Source organism: Neovison vison, chromosome 5 (genome assembly GCF_020171115.1).
Source record: "Neovison vison isolate M4711 chromosome 5, ASM_NN_V1, whole genome shotgun sequence".
NCBI lineage: Eukaryota > Metazoa > Chordata > Mammalia > Carnivora > Mustelidae > Neogale > Neogale vison.
This window is the reverse complement of record NC_058095.1, coordinates 57,791,982-57,818,025: the sequence shown is the minus strand read 5'-3', so window position 1 is coordinate 57,818,025 and position 26,044 is coordinate 57,791,982. Positions and strand designations below refer to the sequence as shown.

General features: G+C 57.4%; 1 protein-coding gene across 3 annotated transcripts in view; it reads right to left on the bottom strand.

The window, feature by feature from the left end:
* NTN1 (netrin 1) overlaps window positions 1-26,044 on the bottom strand; it is a 160,669-nt gene that overhangs the window by 42,628 nt on the left and 91,997 nt on the right. For all 3 annotated transcript variants that reach the window (XM_044249082.1, XM_044249081.1, XM_044249083.1), the window contains exons 3-4: window positions 15,787-15,975; window positions 2,234-2,383 (exon numbers count right to left, since the gene is read on the bottom strand). In XM_044249082.1, the coding sequence (XP_044105017.1) occupies window positions 2,234-2,383; window positions 15,787-15,975 (339 nt within the window). The remainder of the gene's footprint in view (window positions 1-2,233; window positions 2,384-15,786; window positions 15,976-26,044) is intronic.

Below are 26,044 nucleotides of genomic sequence, written 5' to 3'. Positions count from 1 at the left end.
GGCCCTCCTCCCTTCCCCACTCCTCAGCCCCAGCAGAGGAGGGCCGGGGAGCTGGAGGAAACCAGCAGGGGGGGCCCGGAACGTTGCTTTGCCTCTCCTCTGAGTACTGTCCCTCCAAGTGGGCAGGAACAGGAGTGGGGAGCAGGCAGGGTGGCCCCACAGCGTGGAGGGCTGACCTCCCACATGACATGGCTGTTTCGTTCTGACCTCCCCGGGTGGGCGAGGAGGCCTTCCGTGGCAGGGGCTGCATGTGAGGGGCCTGGGGAGGCACCTCACGCATGCAGAGGGGTCTGCACCCCTGGCCCAGGTTCCCACAGGCTCACGCTGTTCTCGGTGGCCCGAAGACTAAGGACAACCCAAGGGCCTGCGAGAAGCATGTGCTTTACTGGGGTCGTTCCCTTTCCACCTGGAAAGCCAATTCTTTCCTACCAGCCCCTGACTCCGCCCTGTGCTCAGGAAAGGTGAAGAGGTCCTGCCAGTCTCTGGAAAAGTCCCCAAGGGGAGGGACTTGCCTCCTCTGGGGCCGGACCACAAGAACGGGGGGGGGGGTGTCACAGGGGTCTCCACAAATCCCCTGGACTCTGGCCACCAGCTGACTGTTCCGGCAAAGACCTCCCTCAACCTCCAGACAGATCAACTGTGTCCTGAGGCTTGGTGGGTGGAGACAACTGCTGGCTGGGACCCGGGGGGCATGCCTGAGACCCAGCCCTCCATTCAGGGGGGCCACTCCTGCCCGTCTCCCAGAGCTGTGATCTGACAGGCAGGAGCCCAGCCCCCGCCCTCCTATTCCCTGGTAACACAGCCCGTAGCTGGAGCTCCCAGAAACCCCAGGGCGGATGGCCAGGTCTATACCTGGCCTCTGCCAGAACAGGTTGCAGAGTGAGAAATCCGGTTTCCCCAGGTCTCTGTCCCCGACTGTGGGCCACCGGCTCCACGTCAACGTCCTCCCCCTACCCCCGGGAGGCTCTGAAGTGGAGGTACCAGCCACTTCTGAGCTCCGTTTGTTTTTCTGATGTTTTCACACCCCCTGGGGGCAGTGCTGGGTTTCCTCCCGGCTTTCTAGAAATGTTCAGTTTGCAGCTTTTTGGATAGATGGAAGAGAAGGGTTTCTGCAGACCTTGAGACTCTGACGCGTAGAGGCGGTCTTGAAAACCGTGTCAAGGGGCTTGCACCGGAGAAATGCGGAGCTCGATTTCCCAGGGGGCTGGGATTTGGGTTATCCGCCGCCAGCAGGCCCCTGTGACCGCCATAGGCCAGCAGACTCTCTTAGGAAGAGCCATCTGGTGAACGTGGCCAGCTCTGCGGGCCACAGGCCTCTGACGTAGCCACTCAGCTTCGCTAGGGCTCCACGCAGCCACAGACAGCGGGTACACAGCGGGCATGCCTGTGTCCCCGTGTAAGTTCACGGACACGCCACTTCTCATCACACACATCCCACGTGTCATAAAATATTCGCCTTCTGACTTTGGTTTCGGTCATTAAAGAATTATTAAAAGAAAACACTGAGCCCCACGAAAACAGGAGGTGGGTCAAATCCCTGGGCCAAGTCCCGTTCTAGAGATGCCAACCTCAACCCTCGGGTCTGCCTACTTCGCTGGGATCTGCCCCTTTTTCTGCTCGCCCTTCTGGGTTAGGTCAGTCTTGCACAAGGAATGGGGAAGGCCAAGGTCTTGCCTTCCAACCAAGACTAAGTGTCCACTCTTAACACCTGGGAGAGTCCTACCGGTTATAAAACATGAAGTCTGTTCCGATCCAGGGCCCCGGAGTGGCCCTTGCCATCTTGCCCATCCCCTGCTCTCGTTCCAGCAACTAGGGGGCTAGCAGCTGGTCCAAGGGGCCACCAGGACTATAAGGGGAGTCACCGTCCCTTGTAAGGGCTGTGGAGGGCACGGGAGCCTGTAGCATCAGCCCGTTCTGCTCCCAATCTGCCAGGGCCTGGGGATCCTGGAATTCCCGCCACAGCTGCCATGGCGAGCCCTGGTTCAAGGCCACCTCAGTTCCAGGGCTTGCTTCCCCCTGGGAGTGGACGATTCAGTCTTTCTCAGGACAGAGAAAAGCAGGCCGCCTCTGCTGAGCTCCCAGCTTGGGAAGTCTCGCACGGCATCCCCCGTGGAAAAGCGTTCAAGCAGCTGCATATCAGCAGGGTTCAGGGAAGGTGATCTACCACCAGCCCTAAACCCGGAGCCCAGCCAAAGCCCGGAGCCCCGAGCCCGGAGGAGGAGGGGGCACGTACTTATGCAGGGGGCAATGGGAGAGCGGCTCTGCTGGTAGCCCTTGGCACAGCGGTTGCATGTGATGCCGGTCACGCCGTCCTTGCAGGGGCACTGGCCCGTTGTCTGATTGCAGGTCTTGCCGGCGGCGCCCACGGGGTGGCAATCGCAGGCTGTGGAGGACACACGACAGGAAGGTCAGAGGGCGGTGGGGGGTGGCCGGCCCCTCCCATGGCACCACATAGACCCCCACGCTGGGAAGGCAGGCCCAGTCAAGCACACACACACACACACACACACATTCCAGAACATATTCAGATCTCTGGCCACCTGCTCCCCTGGAAATGGGCAACAGAAGTCAAAATGGACCATCATGAAAGCCTGCGTGGGCAGGTGGGAAATGGAGCAGGGGAGCCCCTCCAAAGCCCCGAGGGGAAGAGAGGAAAGCAGACACTGAAGGATGTTTCCAGGAAGGCACAGCCCACAGGCTCATCACCAGCAGAAGAGTCTGAATCCCTAGAGGGTGAGTCTGCATCTCCTCACTCCTCTGCACCCAGGCCTCCTTCCCAGGCCCCCAGGTGTGGACCGCATACAGACTGGGGGTGTGCCAGGCCTGAGGGGGTGGGCAGGGAGGTGGGACTTGCCAGGCTACCGCGCCTGCCCTGATCTACAGCCAGGAGGCCCGAGGTGCCAGCCGTAAACCTCAGGACCAGGCCACGGCCACCACCTAGTTCAATACCCCGATTAGATGTGCAGAGTGACGAGGGGAAGGGCCCTCCCGGGGCCCTTGAAGAAAGGGGGCGGCCGCGCTGGGAGGTGGAGGTCAGGGGCTGCTCGTCACAGCTCCCCTATACCCCTTGTCCTGCTCTGGAACAGGCTGGAAGGCTGGGGTGAGCCCCTCCTAGGAGGAGGAAGAGAGAGTGTTTCTGCACAAGCACGCAGCAGGAAGGCTGTGCCCCTGCCCCAGGAAACCGGCCTCCCCCAAAACACAGGAGCTGGGGTCGCCGATCTTGTATGTCTCAGCTCTGGAACTGTGAGAAGTAAAATGCTGGATGTCAAAACCACCCCGTCTGTGAGGTTTTGTCCAGGAGCCCAAGCAACCAAGGTGCCCACCAAGCCTGGGCGGCTCGGGCAAGAGGAGCTGTGCCCACACGGACAGGGCGCCCGCGTTCCCGGCCCACTCCCACTTCCTGGAATCCAGGGGTGCGCTCAGGGGGCGGGGGGGGGGCGAGGCAGACATGAAGCCTCTCCCTCCGCTGCCCACCCGCTTCCCCAGGGAAGCCTGGGTGTGGGGCGTGGAGGCGGGAGGGTGTTGGGGCTGGGGGGAGAGCCGTCTGCAGGAAGCTGCTAAGTGTTTCTGCTCCAAATGGGGAAAAACCCTCCAACACAAGAAGGGCGAGCACAGCGTCCAGCCAGCACTGCTTGGTGAGCGCAAGCCTGCCGGTGAGAACTTGCCCCCCTCTGCCCCCCCCAAGTCGGTCCGGGGTTCCCGAATGGCCGAAGAGGAGAAGTTGGAAGCGGGAGGCAGAAAGGAGAGGAACGTGAGGGTTTGTCAAACTTGAGCCTGGACATGTAGGAGCTTCTGGAAGCTCTCCGGGTGGGGGTCCTGGCCGTGGGCAGCCCCCCAGTCAGCTTAGAGGAGGGCAGGGGACACGGACCAGGGACAGAGGGGATGCGGGTGCCCCAAAGCAGCCCGGGGTGGGGTGCAGTGAGGTGGGGGGTTGTCAGCGGGTTTCTCCTGGTGCAGGATCCATGGGAGGACAGTGAGCTGTCCCCATCTCGTCCCTGTAAACAGCAGTAAATCCTTCTGGTAGGAACTTGTCCTCTTCCATTTCCCCTAAATTCAAGCTCCTCCCCTGCCGCTGGTCTTTCATTTTTCTCTTCTTTTGTGGTGAGAAAAGACTCGGGCCGAGGATGCTGCTGGGAGGAGGGCATGTCCGGAGAAGCCCTCTGACCTTCCCCTGTGCCCTGAAACCCCGCTCCTGCGGTGAGAAGGGGGATCGGGCCTGGGGCAGCATCTCTAAGGTGGCCACATGAAAGCAAAGGGCCACAGCACGGGACCCCGCTGTCCCAAGCCCAGTGGGGGTCACGGGGCACCGGGCGGATGTGCACGCCCGAGGCCCATGCCAGCTGACCTCCCGTGGCCTGCTTTGCAAGCCTGCTGGTAACGCTCTGATTCGTGCCAAGACCTCCTCCCCTCCGCGCTGACGGAACACAGCTGTGTGCCAGTAACTTCTGGATCCTTGCACTTGGCTGCGAGGAGGTCACAGAAGGATGCTCGGGCTCTGAGGGGTGAGAGCTAGGTCTCCCAGCGGCACAGGTCACCTTTCCCGAAGCAGGAGCCATGCAGAGCAGAATCTCAGGGGGCTTCTCTGGTTGGGTGGCATGGTCCTAGCCCGTGGCCCCTCGTAGCTGGTGACCTGTGAGCTGCCAGGGCTCGTGAGACGTGGGGCGGGGTTGGTGGGGGGTGGGGGGATGGGCGCCAGCTGACACCGGCTGGGGTGGAGGGCCGTCCTCAGCGATGGCGGGAAGCCGGCACATCCTCTGGGTCCGTCCTTTGATTAAGGAAGGGGCTGCTTTGCTGCTGGGTTTCCCATCTTTCTCCCCAGATTTCGCAGAGACTATGAGCCCCCGTCCCCTTCGGCTGGTCTGACGAAGGCAGCAAGCCAGGCTGGTTGGGCTTCCATGAAAATTCACCATTCCGGGAAGAGAAGCCATCGGGGTGCTAAAGGGGGGGCGGGGAGCCTCAGAAGGCTACTCAGGTCACCTCTGGGCACACCAGCACCTGGATACCTGGGAACACGTGAGGGCATCCACATGTCCTCACACATCGTCACCTCGGGTCCTCCGCTCTCCTATGGGGTCTGCCAGACCCCAGAGGACGAGACCACGGGCTGCCCAGGAGAGCCCCAGCGGAGGGGAGACGGTAAGGACCTGCTCTCTCAGGGCATCATGGAGACCCTCACCCTCTCCGGACAGCCCCCTCTGCACTTCTGGGTCCAGAAGGAGACATCCCCGCTTGTCGGGCTTGCCGGGCTTTCTGTTTCCCTGGCACCAAATGTAATCCCAGCAGACTTGCAATGTGCTCATTCTCCATTCCAAGCAACAGAGCCACACAAAGCAAGGGTTCTTTCCAAAACCCACACACAAGAAAAGCCCAAGTGATGTCCTCTGTGCGAAGAAGGGTGAGCTTCAAGGTTTGGGGACAAGAGACAGGTGACCGTGCCCCACCGTGGGTTCCTCTGCAGCCTGGGAGTCTGACCAAGGGAGCTGACCAAGGGAGTCTGAGCCCAGCAGTTACAAAGGAGGCCCCGGGCCCCTGCTCTTAGGGAGAGAAAGCCAAAGGGATTCCGCTGTATTTGCTCAGCCCGGAAACACACCCAGACACACACACAGACTCCTCCCAACTTACGTTCACATGGACATGCTTGGACCCACACAGATACAAACACACAGACTCCTATTCCCTCTCCGCACAGGCTCACCTGGGACCTCAGTGGGCAGGGCAGTGGAGGGGCGGGGCCAAGCAGGGGGGTGGGGGGATGTGGATGAGGAGGGAGTGCAGGTCTTCCCCACCCCCCATCCCCCCAGGGCAAGAGGTCTGGTAAGAGGCCAGGGAGAGAGCCTCCCTAATCCTTCTGAGAACAGGGTCTGGGGCAGAGCACCTCCCGCCACGGGAAGGCCAGCTGGTGACTCCTATTTCCCTGGAAGCGAGCCACTCTTCTGGAGGAGGTCAATCCCTTCTGTGGCAGGTCACCCCGTGTGCATAGGGCAGGCAGCACCTGGTCATGGGAACCAATCTACCCGAGGGTTTTTCCATAAAGAGGAAGGTGAGAGCGGACGGAAGCCCGGGGCCCTGAGAAGGCGGCCGGGTTAGGTTTCTCACGCGTGCAGGGGGCTGGAGTGCCTCCCAGTGTGGAGGGAAGCCCGGGCCATCTCTGCTCTAGGCCATCAGTCAGGGACAGCCAGCTCAGGGCACACAGACGGTTTCTGGGAGAGGCGTCAGCACACCCAGGTCCCGGCCCGTCCTGCCAGGACCGCTGTGTGACTCTGGGTTAGTGCCTCGTTCTCTCTGGACCACGGGTGGTCTGCCACCTTAACAGTCCAATGCTTGGTGTCTATGGTTTCAAGGCCTCTGGAAGCACCCCCAACCCCTCCTCGCCCCACACTGCTGGAGGTCACTGCAGTCCTGGCCCAAGGGACACGTTGCCTGGTGTACCAGGCCTTCTGTCCACACCCAGAGCCCTGGCAAAGCTGACTGGAAAGGCAGACAGTCCCAATCCCAGGTTGCTTGTCCCCGAGCACTGCCCCTCCCAGCTTCTCCCAACGCCCCCTGTCCTGGGTCCCGAAAGGCTCACGGCCTCCATCAGGAGAGGATGCATGTCTAAGGCAGGCCTTATCCACTGCAGCCCACACAGATTTCCTGCACCCTATCAGGAGATCTGGCTGCTTTTCCTGCACACCTAGCTCCAGGGCACCCCACCCCAGGGGTCAGGCAGGACCCTCCAGAGGACATCCCTGCAGAGGAGATGGGAGCTGGCTTAGCACCCAGACCCCCTGGGAGCTGCTCCAGGATGGAGGGGGGACTTAGAACAATCACAACACTGACCCCAACTTCAGAGGTCATCACAGCTCACACATGTACACATCTTGTGCTAAGCCTGGACCCAGCATCTTCTTCCCTAGGCCAACTGCTGACTTTGTGAAAAGGAAGACAATCAGCCTGGGGGTCCTGATCATGCTGTTAGTGAACATAGCTCTCCCCGGAGCTGACCAGGTCACCTGAGGCCCAAGAGCCATGTCTGGTTGGGGTGTTGGGTGAGGGGGGGAATGTTCTTCTCTGCTCTGGTGAGACTGATCTGTGTGCCTGGCTGCCACCCACAATGAAGGTAAAGGCAGTCAGGACCCTCAGTGTGGGCCAGGCTGAGCTCCAGCTGCTGTGGGAGGTCAGGTAGGGAGGAGGGAAGAGAGGAAGAGGAAGGAGGAGGGAAGAGGGGAGGGTAGGATAAAGGAAGGAGGAGGAGGAGGAGAAAAGAAGAGGAAGGGGAAGGAGGGGAGGAGGGAGGAAGAGGGAGATAGAGGGAGGAAGGGAGGACTGTCAGGAGGAGGAGGAGGGCTGGAGCATGTTCAGTGCAGGTGAGGGTAGTGCACAGAGACAGAAGGGTCAGCGTCCTCAAAGAAAACCAGGCTCAGTTCCGTAGGGTTCCCATATCTTTCGTATGTGTGTTGGGCCTCTTAGGGGAAGCCCTGAGAGACCCCCTTGCCTAGAGGTGGTGCTGGGGGAGGACAAAGTGGACACATGTTGGGCACTAAGCGGTGTCCAAGAACATGCTTTTTCTCCACTTCCCCAAACGGGGTGAGGAGGACTTGCCACCAAGAAGAGAAATATGGAAGCTGACCAAGGCTGGCTGGGGTGCTCCAGAATGGAGGAGACCTGAGGCAAGGTGGCAGACTGGTGGGGTCGGGCTTAGGGACCCAAGCAGGAGAAGGAGCAAAGGGGGATGGACCTGAGTGAGACTGGTTGCCAAGTGAGCTCAGAGCTGTGAGTAACATGAGATGGCAAGCAAGAGGGCCAAAGACAGGCTGTCAGAGAGCCCCATGGAAAACTTCTCACCATCACCATCATCATTTCACTCGCATGGAGCTACAGCACTTTTTTGGCTGTACCGTCTTACGGGTTTTATCGCATGTGTAGATTCCCGGAACCACCACGCCAGTCAGGATATAGAATATTCCAACTCTCCCAGGAAGTCCCTCATGTTTGTCTGTGGCCAGCACCCCCACCCCAATTCCTGGGGACCACAGATCTGTTCTGTCCCTCTAGCTTCTGCTTCTCAGAACATCGTATTCTGGGACTGTCCAGTATGTACGACGTACGGATGCACCATATGGAGTCTCTGGGCCTGGCCTCCTTTACTCAGCCAAATGTATCTGAGATGTGTCCCAGCTGCTGCAACTGCTGAGCAACTGCTCATTCATTTTCATGGCCCAGTAGTGCTCCACGGTACACAGACTGCAAACTTTTACAACCGATCTATGTTTAATTTTATAAGAAACTGCAAAACTGTCTTCCAAAGTGGCTTTGCCGTTTTGAATTCCCACCAGCCGTGTATGAGAGTTCCAGTCATTACATATCCTCGCTGATGCCTGGAATTGGCAGTACTATGTATTTTTGACATTCTAATAGGTGTACAATTGTATCTCATGGTTTTAATCTATATTTCTCCGATGACTAATAATGGTTTATGTATTAAATTGCCACCTGTGCGTCTTTGGTAAGTACCTGTTCAAGTATGTCGCCCATTTCTAACTGAGTGGTCTGTTTTCTTACTGATGAATTTTGAGAGTTCTTCGTGTATTGTGAATCATGCATGGCCTTTGTCCAGTTGTGATGTGGGAACATTTTCTCCCATCCATGGCACATCCTATAGAAGGAGCATCTTAAAAAGTAAGCCAGATCCATCACTCTAGTCTCTCCTCTCCTGACTGTACCCCCCCACCATGGCTTTCAATGCTGTTTGAATTGGGTCCTCCTCCCGTCCACGCTCCCAAGAACTGCCCCTCAACCACCTCAGCTCCCTTTCCTGCTTCCAGACGCTGGTACTGCACACTCCTCAGCTTCCTCTTGCTTTTCATATCACAGATTTCACCTCGAATGTTCTGTCCTGAGAGAGGTCGTCCCTGGCCACCTGGCAGAGGGGCTCCACCCCCCACCATGACATGCTCTCCTACCACCCGGTGTATTTCCTCGACACAACTCACCACAATCTATACAATCTTCTACTTACTTTTTGTCCTTTCTTCACCATTGACCTCCCTCCAGCAAGTGAGCTCCAAGGGATGGTGTCTGCCTTGCTCAGCACTGGAACCACCCCTCTGCTGCATGCAAGCAGGTGTTCAATAATCATGCAGTCAGTACATAAACTTGGGCCAAATTCCCTCCCTGGAGGGAAGAAGTGGGGCAGCACGAAAGGTAATCCCCTCACATCCTAGATCGTGAGCAACCTCCATGCACAACACTTCCCACTCCTAAATTCTGCACACTCACGAGGGAGTGAGGATAATTTATGTCCGCAAATTATGCACAAACTGCCCCTCAGCACTCTGTCTGTGTCCACCTCCTCTGCGGCTATGCTTTCCTTTCTCCCAGCAGTTGCTAACAAGGCACAAAAGAATGAATGTTTCAAGTTGCACTACCTTGCCTCTCCCCTGCCCCACTTGGATCAAGGTGCAGACAGCAGGAAGGGGAGGGGAGCCCCATAATCCCAAGCTGGGTTATTTGACCCTCCGTGATCTAGTTAACCGTAGCCTTCCTGCACCTGATCTACAGCTGAGGCGGAAGGCACGGGTCCTACAGATGGTTCCCAGAGAGAGATGGAGATGGGGAGAGAGCATGCCTGTGTGTGTGTATGTGCCTGTGTGCCTGTGTGTGTGTGTGTGTGTGTGTCCACGCACACAGGCTTGGGGCAGGTGATGGGGGCTGGACAGCAGCTCAATGAGGAGGCACCAGAGCACCTGGGTCCCCATGTAGCAGGGCAGTGGGGACCAGCATGGACCTTGCATCCTGCTCCCGACCCCACGCTGGCCAGGAACCCCCAGGAGGCTGCCAGGCCCTTCTCAATAGCACTCTTACATGTACATGTACATGTACATTTACATGCACACAGCCCATCCCACATGTCCCTCAGCATTTCCACAAGCAGCTACTGGGCACACTCAATGCTGCTGTGCACCCCATGTGTCATTTTTGCTCCCAAAGCACGTCCATCCCTGACAGCGAGTGTGCAACAGCATTACAGCAGACACCGGGGCGGAGCCCCTCCAGCGGGCAGGGCCAGTTCCCCCATGCACCACGGCTTACTGAAGGCACTAAGGTGATCAGACAGTCTCTGCTCTGTGTGCAAGCTGGCCACCACAGGCGGCTCTGTTTAGTGGATCTTCTCCTATTTGGACAAAGGATCCTAACCGCTACCAGGCACGGGGTGTGTGCGCCATGTGCCTGGGACGTCTTCTGTGCCATCTCATGTACTGGACACCCCTGAGTAACATGCGCTCCATTAACTGAGGCATCTCAGAGATCCAAGGGCTTTTCTGCTCAAGAGTAGGGCCCGTGGGCTCCCCACGAATGTCCTAGCAGAAACAGGAGGAGAGTGGGTGTCCCGTGGCAGGGTGGCAAGGGCAACTGGCCAGGGTGTCAGGGAAATGGGACACAGAGCTGAGCTGAAAGACCCCGTTGTAGGAGCAGGGCACTTGTGCGGGTCACGGGAGCGGGGACGCCCCCAGAGCAACGTCACCTGCACTCCATTTCCTGGTTCTGCCGGCTCTTCCAAGCCCCAGGGTCACAAATTCCACCAATGCAGGACACTGTCCCGCTGTTATCAGGGACCCGTAAAATTCTGAAGATTTGAAAAGAGCACGCAGGCCGTGGAATGTGCAAGCTGGCCGGGACTCAGAGGCCATAAATCTGAACATGATTTCACAGATGAGGATACTGAGGTCTGGGGGGGGGGGTCACGTGATTTGCCGGATGCTCCACAGGCTTTGAACCTGGAGCCAAATCCGGAGATCGGGGGTTCTGACCCCCATGGTCCCCGGGAACAGGGGAAGGATGCGCCACCAGAGACCACAGTTGGAGTCGGCTCTTGCATGGGGGAATTTCCTCTCCTGATTTTCCCTCGCCCCTGAGTGCTGGGCCATCTCAGCCCCCTGACAGAGCCCATGGGCTCTCCAGGAGCTGCCGTGGCCACTGAGCGCCTTCCTCCCTAAGTGGATCATGCTTTTCCCTGCACTCCCAACAGGGTCACAGACCAGAAATAAATGTCACACGGGACCCACAGAACAAAGGGCATTCCTGAGGTTTTTAGGTTTTTGTAGGCTGCCTGGACATCACCTGAGAGTCAGGAAGGAGTCCCAGCTTCCTAGCTGTGATGTCATTAACCTCTCAAATGAGACAGAGACAAACCATGAAACAAAACTGAGGGTTGCTGGAGGGGAGGGGAGTGGGGAGATGGGGTAGCAGGGTGATGGGCATTAAGGAGGGCACGTGATGGGATGAGCACCGGGTGTTGTTGCTTTTTTTTTTTTTTTAAGTTTTATTGATCTATTTGACAGAGAGAAAGAGAGTGAGCACTAGCAGGGGGAGCACCAAGTAGAGAAAGAAGGAGAAGAAGGCTCCCCGCTGAGCAGGGAGCCACATGCGGGGCTCCATCCCAGGACCCTGGGATCATGATCTGAGCCGAAGGCAGATGCTTAACCAACTGAGCCACCCATAAAACCCATAAAACACTGGGGTTTACACGCAACCGACATTACTGAACTCTGCATCTGAAACTAATGATATACTATATGTTGACTAATTGAATTTAAATTTTAAAAAACATTAGAATTAAAAGGGACTTAAAATTAAAAAATATAATAAACCCTCAAACGATCCAATCTGCTTTGCACGCATTGTCACGTGCGTGCAAGTGCGTGCACACACACACACACACACACACCATCTAGCTGCGATAACCATCTAATCCCGTGTTTCCCTCTGGACACTAAGTCATCAGGATATACCAGCTAAGCTCCCAGCCTTGCCTGGCAAAAATTTAATTTTTAAAAAAATGTTAAACAATCCCGTCCCACTCAATTTTCGTCAAGAGAGCCTTAAAAAAACATTTACATTCATTGATAATAAGTCCCGCCCCTCCCCCACAAGCATCACCAGCTCAGGTCCTGGGTCTCACTCCTTTCCTTATTCCCCAGTGCTTGGGTCTCATCTGGACTCATTCATTAAGACGGGATCTCTGGGGGGGGGGGTGTCAGATTTTCAAATCTCCGGGCAATTCCAAAGTGCAGCCAAGGGCGACAACAAGTTGGACGATACCAAGGATGCCCTTTAGTGAAGGTCGAGAGTCAAGGCTGAGAAAGACATGGGGAGACCCACACAGTGGTCAGGGGGGCTAACGGGGTGGGCCCCGGTGCCCAGTTCCTCCCCGAGCTCTGGCAGAGCTGCCATTAAAACAGGGGGGATGGTGGTGGTGGCTGGGAGTCTCAGGTGTGCACTGGCCAAGACGGCAAGAACGGTGCGTGCCTGGGCCCTGCGACCGCCCAAGGACCCGGCCAGACCATCGTGGTGGTCTGCATTTTGGCTACGCTGACTGTGGCCTTGGAGGGTGGAGGCGGGCAAGGCAGGGCAACCTGGGAAGGAAACTGCCCAGAGAGACGGGACGCAGGCCCTTTGTGCGGGGAGCGTTGGCGGGACGCGGTGGTTCATTTCTTAACTCTCATTGCGATTCGGTGCACGGGAGACTCCCGGAATGTCTTTATCCATCACAGATGGTTTGGGAAGATGATAAATTAATATCGTTCAAATAGAGACACGGCTGGAACGGTCCAACGGCAGTGTCTTCTTTGCCGGCTCTAAAGAGAAAGGAGCCCCCGAGTCCATAAAGAAGACAAATGGTAAACAAAACTGCCTATCTTTTGACAGATTCCAGGATGAGTATCCTTCACAAACCATTCTGCGGAGAAAAGGGAGAGATTCATCTCCTCTGACTTTGTATGGGACAACAGCCCGCGCCATAATGAGGCCTTCCCAGTGGTGTGAAATTACGCTGAATAGCGGCGGACTGCAGCCGCCTGTGTCCCCGGGCATGTTTATTATGGCCCTTTGTATGCACCAGCCTGGCCAGCCCCGGTTTGGTTCTAAACCAGGGAAGGGAAGAAAGAACCCAACGAATCTGTTGCTATGAAACTTCCCCAATGGGGGGACTGCACAGTAACGTTTGGAATCTGATGCCCTTGCTCCAAGCTGCTCTTGTCTGGGTCCACCCCTGCTCTAAAGTGAGCGAGGTCGGGAGCCCAGCCAATCGCCAGCAGGGCCTGGGTGGCCTCAGCCCCCGGCCTGGGGCTCCTCCGGGGCCCTGGAAAGTCAAGGGTAAAGAGGGCCCCAGTGGCCATAACCAAGCAGCCTCGGGTCAACGGCCTCTGCCGGTTGTCCCAGTTCCCCAGTGAAATGTCCCCGCAACAGAGCAAGCAAGCACACAACCGGAGGCTACAGTGGGGCTCCCGGAGGTCAGCCCCAGGAGGCCGGGGCCTCACGCCACCGCTGCATGTAGCTCATCATCCCGGGGCCAAAGGCTTCCAGCAAAGGAGCCGTTTCCTCAAACTGACCCACCCTGGGAAGACAAGACACTGGACAGGACAGACAAACGGATGGACGGATAGACTCCGTGAGGGTAGGGTGGGGACAGCGACTACCGTCTGAAGACCTCAAGGGTACACAGCCCTCTCTGCTGGGGTCTGAGCCCGCAGCTGGACTCTCCCCAACGACGCCCCTAAGAGGTAGGTTCTCCATTGGGTGGGCAATGTCCCATGGTGAACAGGGGATTCAGAGTTCCCACTGGTCCTGAGGGGCTGACACCAGACAAAAGAGAGCAAAGAGGAAAGATCTAGAACTTTCCGCACCGGAAAACTGGCAGGACCTTTCAGGTCACATACCTCCTGTTCACTGATCAGAGAACAGATCGTTCAGGCAGTGTCTTTCCTCGCCCATCAGGAAGCAGGACCCACTACGGCTGAGGGCAGCTGCTATCCAAGGCTCTGAGGGATCACAGAGCTACCAAGGCCAGCCACAGCATTCGAAGTAAGAAGACAGGACCACACCTTCGTCTGCCTGCGCCTGTCCCGCCTGGGAACCAGCAGAGTGGCAGAGCCCCAGAGGACAACCTGCAGGTTCCTAGGACCTGGTGGCCTCTCGATATCTCAGCCTGAGCCAGGAGAGGCTGCAGGTGGCTCTCCGGCCTCCCCGCATGCAACAGAGGAGAGGGACGGGAGGTGAATGGTAAGATGACCGAGGCCCTGCGCCCTCCTGCCTCTCCAGGGGACAGGTCTTTCCTGCTCTGAGGGCGCATGACTGCTGCCCTTCCGCGCACAGCTGAGAGACGCCCCCCAACCACGGGCATAGGGCTGCCCACCTGAGTGGCTCCTGCTGATTAAAATTCCCCTGCAAGATCCCCAAGAAATCTATGTGCGACCGTTGTTCACAAGTCCTCAGCTTTGATTTCTTCTGTAAAGGGAAGACGACAGGGGAAGGACCTGGACACCTTCCAAGTTTGGTCTCTGAAAACCTGAAGCCCATTCTCTCTCCCTGGTCATGCTGCTGCTCATGACTTCCGGCCACCAGAGGCATTTCTGGGTCCCTTTGCTGCCGGCCACCTTCTCGGTGGGTCCCTGCTCCAAGTCTCCTGGGGGAGTGTCACCTTGATTCGCTGGTTTGGGATGTGGAAATAGCCGGGCCACCTTTAGGGGTAAACTTCTCTTGACAACCACCAGAGGCAGCCTTCGGTCCACAGATTTGGGAGGACAGCTCGCTGGTGTCCCGGGAGCCACCCACGATTCACCCCTGCTCCTGTGGAACCCAAGGGACTCCTCCTGGAGGAGACAGGCTGGGAACCTGTTTCGGTTTGGCGGAAAGAATTCTCCACCAGCGGGGCCGGCTTCCTGGGCCCGGTTGGTGATGGCTCCGCTTGCTGCCAATTTTAAAAAATTCTTAGCAGTGCCTCTAAAAGAAGCCCTGGGTTGTGGTTCTGCGCTGGGCCGAGTCATGGAGCCGGTGGTCCGCACGCGTGTCCGACATCCGGCAGATTTCCGGATAAGACGGGTTTCTGGAATGCAGCTCGTCGGAGCCTGACCCTGCTGTGGCTGGGGACTTGCTTATGTCAGGGTCTACACGGGTCTGTCTCAGGACCCCGATCATGTCGGATGACGGCCCCAAGAGCCCTCGGAGAGAAATCTCTTCTTGGGAACCCAGGTTCACGGCAAAGCCCCGGCTCTAGGGCCTCAAGTTTTAGACGGGGGCAGCCCCAGTTCCTGGAATTCCCAAAAGCAAATGTGGCGTGGAGGGATCCCCAGGACCTCCCCCCCCCGCCCCCAACAATAGCACTGAGTTCCTGGCATTTCAACAGCTCTGAGTTATCTGACCATTGCTTCATTTTTGTTGGGGGTTGGGGGGGTAAACACAACAGCAGAAAGGGAGAACATTCAGTCTCCGATCTCCCTTTAATTTTTTTTTTGTCCTCAGAAGGAAAGCTGTTTGCAGGTGGATTAAAAATGTTCCTTCTGAGACCCTGCCCCCCGAAGCCGCCGACCTCACCGCGACCGTGACCGTGCGTGTCTGTGTGAGTGCCGGGAGGCCCGGGGAGGGGCCGGGGCGCACACACATCCAAAGAAATACGTCTGCGTGGTTCGGGTAAAAGAGGGCCCTTTGTGCGGCCGGTAAGCCCGGTGAACATGACCCCCGCCCCCTGGTATGCAGCACACCTGCGCTGGGAGGAGCAGCCGGGCGGGGGCGGGGGCCCTGCACCCTCGAGGGGCTCACACCTTCTCCTTTCTTCTCCTCGGGGCCATGTCTCCACCGCCCCTTTGTTCCGGCTTACACCCCCAAATACCAGGGAGGCCGTGTGTGCACGCGTGCATACATGCGAGCGAGCAAGCGACACGGTCCCAGTCGAGGCCAGTGTGCATGGGGACAAGGGAGGACAGAGGAGAAGACAGGAGAACCCGTTCCCGAGGCCCCGCCCCTGCCTACCTTTGCAGGCCTTGCGGTGGGTGATGGGCTTGCCCATGTCGCGGTAGTAGCCCTCCTTGCAGTAGTGGCAGTGGCGGCCGGCCGTGTTGTGGCGGCAGTTCAGACAGACGCCCCCGCTCTTGCGTCCCGACAGCTTGTAGAGCTCCATGTTGAAGCGGCAGCGCCGGGCGTGCAGGTTACAGTTACAGGCTGTGGGAGGCAGGAGAGGCGTCAGGGCAGGGGCGAGGGAGGGACTGTCCCCAGCCTCCCCCCACTCTGCTGCTGGACCGCAGGAGGGACTGTCCCCGGCCTCCCCCCAGCTCCGCTGCGGGACCGCAGGAGGGACTGGCCCCGGCCTCCCCCAGCTCCTCTGCTGGACTGCAGGAGGGTCTGTCCCTGGCCTCCCCCTACTCTGCTGCTGGACCGCAGGAGGGACTGTCCCCGGCCTCCCCCCAGCTCCGCTGCTGGACCGCAGGAGGAACTGTCCCCGGCCTTCCCCCAGCTCCACTGCGGGACCGCAGGAGGGACTGTCCCCGGCCTCCCCCAGCTCCGCTGCTGGACCGCAGGAGGGACTGTCCCCGGCCTCCCCCAGCTCCGCTGCTGGACCGCAGGAAGGACTGTCCCCGGCCTCCCCCAGCTCTTCTGCTGGACCGCAGGAGGGACTGTCCCTGGCCTCCCCCAGCTCCTCTGCTGGACTGCAGGAGGGACTGTCCCTGGCCTCCCCCTACTCTGCTGCTGGACCGCAGGAGGGACTGTCCCCGGCCTCCCCCCAGCTCCGCTGCTGGACCGCAGGAGGAACTGTCCCCGGCCTCCCCCCAGCTCCACTGCGGGACCGCAGGAGGGACTGTCCCCGGCCTCCCCCAGCTCCGCTGCTGGACCGCAGGAGGGACTGTCCCCGGCCTCCCCCAGCTCCGCTGCTGGACTGCAGGAAGGACTGTCCCCGGCCTCCCTCAGCTCCGCTGCTGGACCGCAATCCTTCCCTGGGAGCTTCTCCTTGGTTCCCGTTTGCATTCAGAAGCACCGACCAGCCACCCAGCCACACCTGAACCACAGGCAAGTCCCCTGCGTCCCTCTCATGTGGACACTGTTCATTTCCATCCATCAGGCTGCCAGCTCCCCACCTCCATCACACACACACACATACCCCTTAAAATTGGGAGCTGGGGCGGCCATCCTCCTCCTGCCCCAATCCTGCTTTCGAGGAGCTGGTGGTGACCGTCCTCCCCATTCATACGCGGAGGCCCTCACCCAGCTGCTGAGAACAGCCTGTGTTTGGGGACGTGGCCTTTCCAGAGCTGATTACATCAAAACAAGGCTCCGAGGGTGGGCTGTCCTCCAATCTGACAGGACACCTTATGAGAAGAGGCAGTTTGCACACACAGGGGCGCACACACAGAGGAGAGGGGGTCTGCTAGCCAAGCAGAGAGGCCCCGGGAGGAACCAACTCTGCCGACACCTTGACCTTGGACTTCCAGCCTCCAGAACCATGAGAAACACACGTGTACCGGCTAAGCCTCCAGCCTGAGGTTTCCGGAGACGGCAGCCCGAGCAGACTCCTGCGTTATTTCCAGGGAGTTCTGCTCCGCGGGAGCACACTGCCCCCTCCCTCCCGAGCTCGGGCCACCAGACTGTCCCCGCCACCTGTGGCTGTTCCACAAGCCACGGAGGGCTCAGGGGCCGCCTGCACTGGGGTCTCCTTCCCGCCTTCCCTCGGGCACCCTCTCATCTGGTTTCCCTCCTGCCGGCCCCGCTTCCCTTCCCACGGCCACCAGAGCAGGAATTCTGGGCTCCAGTCTGAGGATGTCCGTCACCAGCTGAAAGTCTTTCCGTGGCCCTCCCGTTTTTCCTCTGGGTAAAATCTCAATCAGCTGTCACACCCTCGGGGCTCCGAATAAGCTGGTCCTGCTTCTCCCCAACCCCGCTCTTCAGCTCTGCTCACCCTACCCCCACCCTGCTCTGAGGCTTGAGTGGTCCCCCACGTTTTTCAGTTTCTAGAGCACACCATGGGTGAGGACCCCCTGGCCTGCCCCCTCCGTGGCTTGGAGGACTCTCTTCTCCCCAGAACCCTCCTCATCTGCTCGCACCCTTCTTATTCCCATGCCTTGGTGTTAACATCTGTCCCAGACCCACCTTCCTTTTACCCCCCACCCCCACCCGGGGCATCCCGCGCGGCCCCCTCAGACCAACACCGTGTTGCCTGTGACCTGCTCCTCTGAGCTCCCACCTCTAGGCTAACTCAGTTTCCCTCTGGTCTACTCCCGCTCCCTCCTCAGCATGCTTTGCCTGCTTTTGTGCTCAGTTTGTTTCAAATCGCGTTTTATGGAATGTCTAAAGAAATGCTCAGTGTCAGACATTTGATAAACAAAAGCAGAAAAGGGGAGGGGGTACGCACTCAGATTTGCAGCCAAAGGACCCACGGTGAACACAGGGGTCGTCCCTTGCAGACTTTAACTGACGTTTGCTCAGCTGCGGAGCTGTCAAACTTTGCTACGGACCTGGCTCACACTCGTGCATCTCCCTCCTTGGCCTATTTTCCCGGAATAATGAACATCTTTTAATGCCAGATATTGTTCTGCATGACTGAGAGAGGCCATCTCGCCTCCCTTGTGTACGTGTGTGTGTTATGGGCTCTTTGGAATCCCCAGCGGGTGCATTTCAAAGCGGGGCCTCCCCGGGGGTTGAGCAGTTGGTTTGTTCCGGGTTCGTGACTGTAACACACAACACCGACGGTGACCAGCTTTGGACCTGTGTATCTGTGCTCTGCTCTGATGGCCGCTGCCCCGGGAGTTTCTCAAGACGGCATGCCTAGGGTAGTTGCTGGATCCGCATGGTTTTAACTCAGGATCCAAACTGCCAAATCGCCCTGGAGAAAGGGGATCCTAGCTTCCAGTCCCTCCACATAGGATCTGAGAGCTACTGTCTCACCACGCCCTTGGAAGGAAAGAGCATTACCCCTTTGCTATCGGAATTCTTTATTTTTCATCTCTGCTGATTTGTCTGGAAAACACACACACACAATTTTAATTTGTGTGTCTTCCGTTACCAGTGAGGTTGGACATTTCTCCGTGGGTTTGTTTTTCTTTGTTATTTCTCTCTCTCTCTCTTTTTTTTTCCCTATGCATTGCCTGTTCATGCCATTTGACCACTTTTCAAATGAGGTAGGTTTTTTTTTCTTACAATATCTAATGCTCTTATAATAATGGACTAAAAACTATGTGCCTTTTCTACCATACAAGCTGCATAAATCTGTACCAGCTTCGTATTTATTTATTGCTTTTGTGATTAAAAAAATACATTTGCCTCTTTAATTTTTCTGACATTACTAGTTTCTTCAGATGTTCTTGCAAGAGGCATGCCACTAGTCACTTAGCTGACAAGCAGAGAAGGACACGGCTTAATAGGGAGGCATTGTGGGGGAGGGGTCTCAAGAGAAGTTCAGTTCACACCTGAGTCTGGAAGCAACCGGAAGGCAAATTAGACCACAGAATGACTCCTGAGAGCCTCACTAAGGGTCCCTCAGCACCTCCAGCCCCTGGATCAGCCTCGCCTCTGCCCCAGCACAAGGGACCATCAAGCATACATATGCACGTCCACTGTCCCTCTGGACTTACTCAGCCACACAGGATGCTCGGGGCTGCTCAGGATGAACTAACCTATCAGGACCACCAAGGCAGTAAATGGGGGCCCAGGACTAGAGCCCAGGTCTTCTGGTTCCTGGCCCACTACCCCAGAGGAAAGGATCCACATTACTGGAAGGAACAGCAGGGACTACAGCACAGAATCTGGACCTTTCCTACAGGCACAGAAGTCACGGGGCTTTGTACACCTGCCTAGGTGCAGGAATCTGGAAAGATCACTCAAGTCTGGCTTCCTCAAGGCTCTCTTGTACTGGGAGAGCCTCACTAGCAGTATCTTCTGGTCCTTCACAGAGACAGATGCTCACCGTGTCCTCCTCTGCAAAGACAGTGTCAGCTGTCCCTCACCCCCCCGCCAAAGAAGCTACCTGAAACTCTGAGCCCCTCCAGGGAGCTCAGCACCTCCCTTCCCCACCCCAAGGGGGACCCCTGGGTGATCGCTCTCTTCCATACGCACCTTACACCAACAGAAGTCTCTTCCTAAACAACTGGTCACACAAAAGAAAGCTCAGAGACCAAACATCAAAAGGCAGGACTCCCCTCCCTCCCACCTCCTCTTGGAGCTGTCAGGGGACATCAAGTGGCAATTGCCCACGCTCAGGCTTCTGCAAAGTATTTTACGGCTTGTTTTCTTTTCTCTGTGTTTTATTTTCTCTGCACAAATGGAAAAATGCATCAGGCGAAGCATCCCCATCTGGGTCTGTCGGCTCCACACCGAGATGTCACCCCACTCCCAGCTGGGCCCCAGCCCCTTCCTCAAAAGGACACCTTAATCCCTCATGCCTTCCTGTTTATCTCCTGCCTCTCTTGGAGGCAAAAATATTGGGTATTAGTTTCATTATCAGATTTCAAGGAGGGAAGGAAAGGGTAGCTTTGTGAGAGCAGAGGTCAGCCTGGGGGAAAAGGGGGCAGGGGGCAGCACAACTTCTGAGGAACCTCCATGAGCCAGGGCCAGGAGCCCTGCAGGCACTGTGTCCTGTCCAGAGGTCCCCCAGGCACCCAGAGAGAGCGGGTCTGGACCCCAACCTCCATGCCCTCGTTCAATTGTCAAGTGGGGATCCCCACGGACACATCACGTGTGGCTACATTTCAGACCTAGGGGCATAACACGGGGCAAGGAGGTAGGAACAGGAGACCTCCCCCCCATATCCCCCTTCCAAAATCTGATGGGAAAAGGGGCCCAACAAATGCTTCCATCAAGAGGTCCTCTAAGTCCTGTTTTAACATATTCCTGTCACCATCATTCCTTAAGTTTTTCCAAACCTGTCCCACAAACCTGGGTTGTCTGAACCCTCAGCACCGCACCACCCAAGCCAGTTCAACTCAACACACACCTAAGCACCCCAGCTACATGTCGGGCCCCATGCCACAGGCCACGAGGGACATGGGCATGGATTACGCACCCTCAAACTGTCCAGGAGCTCCCTGTCTGACAGAAGGAGGGGGCAGACGAGGGCTCTTGGCAGCAAGCTTTCAGATAAAGTAGGATAAATGCTCTCCCGAGCTGTGCTGGTTCCTTGAGCACAGGGCGGTGTTTGCCCTTACCTCCTCCGGCCCAGAGCAGATCTCATGGTACAAATAAGAAAGAGCAAAAGCAGGCAAGTTAGAAAGTAGATGATGGATGGCTGAATGGGTGGATGGATGGATGGATGGATGGAGAGAAAGATGGATGGACAGATGAGTGGGTGTGTGAGTGGGTGGGTGGATGGATGGATGGATGGACGGATGGATGAGTGGGTGTGTGAGTGGGTGGGGGGGTGGGTGGATGGATGGATGGATGGACAGATGGATGGACGGATGAGTGGGTGTGTGAGTGGGTGGGTGGGTGGGTGGATGGATGGACAGATGGATGGATGGATGAGTGGGTGTGTCAGTGGGTGGGTGGGTGGATGGATGGATGGATGGACAGATGGGTGGATGGATGAGTGTGTGTGTGAGTGGATGGATGGGTGGATGGATGGATGGACGGATGAGTGGGTGTGTGAGTGGGTGGGTGGGTGGATGGATGGACAGATGGATGGATGGATGAGTTTGTGTGTGAGTGGATGGATGGGTGGATGGAAGGATGGACAGATGGATGGACGGATGAGTGGGTGTGTGAGTGGGTGGGTGGGTGGGTGGATGGATGGATGGACAGATGGATGGACGGATGAGTGGGTGTGTGAGTGGGTGGGTGGGTGGGTGGATGGATGGATGGATGGATGGACAGATGGATGGACGGATGAGTGGGTGTGTGAGTGGGTGGGTGGGTGGGTGGATGGATGGATGGACAGATGGATGGACGGATGAGTGGGTGTGTGAGTGGGTGGGTGGGTGGGTGGATGGGTGGACAGATGGATGGACGGATGAGTGGGTGTGTGAGTGGGTGGATGGATGGATGGATGGACAGATGGGTGGATGGATGAGTGGGTGTGTCAGTGGATGGATGGATGGATGAACAGATGGATGGATGGATGGATGAGTGTGTGTGTGAGTGGATGGATGGGTAAGTGGGTGTGTGAGTGGGTGGCTGGCTGGCTGGCGGATGAGGGGGTGGATGGATGGGTGGATGGATGGATGAAAAGATTATGCATGCACGGGTGGATAGGTATGTAGGTGGACAGGTGCATGGGTAGAAAAAGAGGACAGATAGAGAATTATGTGGTCTGCCTGGACCACATCCTGGCAATCTACAGCTTTGCGACATTCGTGACATTTCTTGTGTTGCTTTGAGCTACTTAAATCTTGTCTGCTGCTTTAACTCCTTTGCGGAGTTCCAAATGGCACAGTTTCTTTCTGGCTGATCTGAGGGCCGTGCTTCTGCAGGATGGGTATCCTAGGACTGGCAACCAGTTTCTTGCATATGCAGCCTCCAGTCTGTGGACGGTGCATACATGGGCCGGTTATTTTGGACAGTTTAGCTGTAAACAGGTAAATCTAAAATTCCTATGCTGGGGGCACCTGGGTGGCTCAGTGGGTGAAGCGTCTGCCTTTGGCTCAGGTCATGATCTTGGGCTCCTGGGCTCAAGCCCCAAGTCTGGGTCCCTGTCCCACAGGGAGCCTGCATCTCTCCCTCCTTCTGCCCCTTCCCCCTACTCATGTGCACTGTTTCAAATAAACAAAAATTTTAAAAATTAAAGAAGGAATAAAACTCCCACTCTGCTACAGCAGCAAGTGGGGGTTGCCTTCTCAGAAGGTAAGAGGGGTTGGAGAGAGACTCTCATGGTCTCACCCCTGGGAGCTGGCTAAGATGCTATTCTCTAAGAGCAAACTCGAACACTGCCCAGGGGGTGAGAGACGTGTGCGCTCCTTCAGCAGACGCCGCCTGGAGCCTTTGAACAAACAGGGAGCTGGCTGAGTTCAGGGGAGACAGAAGCAAACGAGGCAGAGCCCTGCCCTCCGTGGGCACAGGAAATCCATCAACCATGTCCAAGTGTCCTGACTGCTGTAAGGACTCGACAGCCAGAGAGGGCACTCTGCTAGGCCCCTCTGGGGACCATCGCCCAGGGCAGGACCTGGGAAGAGAACCAGGACACAGACGGAACATTCCGGCTGGCCGGCCAGCCCTGTCCCGAACGTGACCTGCACGTGGGAGTCACCTGGGCATCCGGTTCAAATCCCGATTCAGCTTCAGGGGGTCTGGGGCGGGCCTGGGAGTCTGCATTTCTGACAAGCCCTGCTCCCCCCACCCCAGGCTAGTAGACCTGGAACGAAAGCAAAAGAAACGGGAGGGAACATGAGCCACTCGCTGGACAGGGAGCCCACAGGGAGATGATGGGTAGAGTTTGTGGCCAGGTGTCCGCGCTGGGGCCGCGGGCAGAGGTCTGGTTTCAAAAGACACTACTCCTTGGACGCCTGGTTTGGAATGAGGCCAATATTTAAGCTGGTTTTAAGAGTCTGAGGCAGCTTGTATGCCCTTTTATCTGTTTCTTCGCTACTCTATTTGATATCTATTTATTTAGCAGTGGTTTGACCCTTGTTTACAAATCTTATCGCTTTCCGCCTTCTGTGGCGTGTTGTCTGAGACCAGATCTCAGCTTCTGAGGTGACCAGGCCGGGCTGTTGCTGCTCCCCACACCCCCACACCTGGCTCCCGCCAGCACCCGAGGACACTCGGAGCCGGGCTCCCCAAAGGCTCCTTCCCGGACAGGGGCCACGTGAGGCAGATTTCTGGGGCCCAGACCCTCTCATGCCTACGCTACGGGTGAACTGGGCAGAAAAGCGATGACCACACACCGAGATCCATTCAGAAAACAATCCATTCACCTTACTAACGGCAAATGGATTTATTTTTTCCTTCAACGGATACTGCCTGAGCCCCTGGGGATGTCACAGTGCACAGGACAGATGCGGTCCTCGCCCTCGCCGAGTCTCTGTCATTAACCTGGCACGAATGGGTCTGGTGAACGCCACTGCCACGGTCACCTTCCTCCAAGGCCTTCCCCTATCCCCCAAACACAGGCCTGAGAGCCTGTCACCAGAGTCGTCAACCAGCCAGACGCTACAAGCAGGGACCGGCCGGAATGAGCCAAGCAAATGGGACAATTGCTAAGAGACCAGAAGCATCGCACGTGGGCAGTCTGGTTCCAGTCAGGGCCCTAGAGGTGTGCGTCCGTCTGAAGGGCGCCTTGCATCAATTTTAATTCAAAGGCTGTTTACGAGCCTCGCCTAGACGTGACGAGGAGCACTGGACAACTGTCAGGGAGACGGGAGTGAAGGGGCACCTGGGGGGCAGGCGGCTGGCTAGGCGTCTGTCTGCCTTCGACTCGGGTCATGATGCCAGCATCCTGGGATCGAGTCCCACATCGGGCTCGCCGCTCTGCGGGGAGTCTGCTTCTCCCTCTCCCTCTGCCCCTCTCCCCTGCTTGTTCTCAAATCAATAAAATCTTTTTTAAAATGTGCGTCAGGGGGACACCTGGGTGGCTCAGTGGGTTAAAGCCTCTGCCTTCGGCTCAGGTCATGGTCTCGGGGTCCTGGGATCGAGCCCCGCATCGGGCTCTCTGCTCAGCAGGGAGCCTGCTTCCCCTCTGTCTCTGGCTGCTGCTCTGCCTACTTGTGATCTCTCTCTCTCTCTCTGTCAAATAAATAAATAAAATCTTAAAAAAAAAAAAAAAGTGCGTCAGGAAGCCCCGCTGCTGCAGAGTTGACATTGGGCTTGACAGAGTTGTGCTTGACATCGGGCTGACGTCGGCGCTCTCGAGGCTATGACCCCTTCCTCCTCCTCTCAAGCCCTGGTTGGCAATTCAAGGAGCCACTCACCACCCCCCCCCCCAAGACCCCAGTACAGGACGGTTCTCAGAGGCGGGTGCAGAGAATCACTGAAATTGCCTTCCAAAAGGCAGACGGCTGAGCCCCAGCCCTGGAAGATTCTGATTCCGTAGGTACCTTGTGGCTTCCACCTGCTGGAGGAGGCGACGATGGGGGACAGGGGGGCAGCCAACGGGCCAGGGGTGACTTGGGTCTTCCAGGAGGAAAGGGTGTAGCAAGGACACCCAGCAGGGTGTCGGGCAGAGGAAACCACTCTGAGGAGGAGAACGAATCCACTCTGGGGCATGTGGGGGTCCCAGAGTGGGGGCTGGGGGAGGAGGTGTGTCAGCAGCACGGATCTCCGCCGGTGAGCCCGGGAGCCCTGCCAAAGCCACATTCTCATAGGGAGGCGTCTCTCCGATGAGCCTCCTCTCGGTGGACAGAAGGCCCACAGAGCCACAGCATAGTTTTGTGGTTTGGTTTTGTTGATTTTTTTTTTTTTAAAGCTCCAACTTGAAAACGGAAACTCTGACCCCCAGACCTGCGCTTTATCTCCAGTATCAGAAACAGAATCGACAAGATGTGGATCAAGGTGGTCGGAAAAATGAGCCATAAAAACGGGAGTGGGAAACCAGTCAAGGAGGCCCGCGTTCCCAGCAGCCACAACGGGGCCTTAGATGGTTCTGATAAAGTCCCCAGAGATAAGTGGCCTGTGTTTGCCGAGGGCTTAGAGAGCTTTAGCCCGGTGTGCGCACAAAGGGGCCCTCTGTCAACAGTCCTTCAGGCCACTAATAGGGCTGAACAAACACTAGGAGTAACAAGCTCTTCACACCTGTGGGGCTTGGGAAAGGCCGGCCCCTTTGTCAAGATGTCAGACAAAAGAGCCGCTGGGAGCCGCCCCCCCCCCCACCCAGCCAGACCCTCTCCTGGCTGCTGGAAAAGGACAGACTGGGAGTGGGGGACAGATTGGAGGTCTGAGGGGGGACTTGCCTCCCTCCTGCAGCCAAATGTGGACTCCAGCTGGGCAAGGAGAGTGGCCCACCATGGGGGCACCCCTACACCCCCGCCCCAGGCTGTTGGGGAGCTGGGGCTGGGCCGGGGTCCTGAGTACCCGGGTACCTGAGTCAGTGGCGCCACAGTCCCCCAGGCACAGCCATGGCCTGCTGGGACACCGGTTTCTCCTCCGTGGACAGACCAGGGCCACCCCCTCCCCCCCGCATCGGCCTGACCTCGCCGTCACTTTTTCCACTGACTTTTTCGCTCTGTAAACATCTTAGCGTTTTCTTCCCTCTGCCCTTTTATGGCTTCTCTGCCTCCCCTCGGGCTTTGACGCCTTCGGCCGCTACCGCCAAACTCAACAGGGCCTCCTGTTGCATGAACATCCTTGTCTTCGTGAGCAGGGAGGCCCCTCTCGGTGG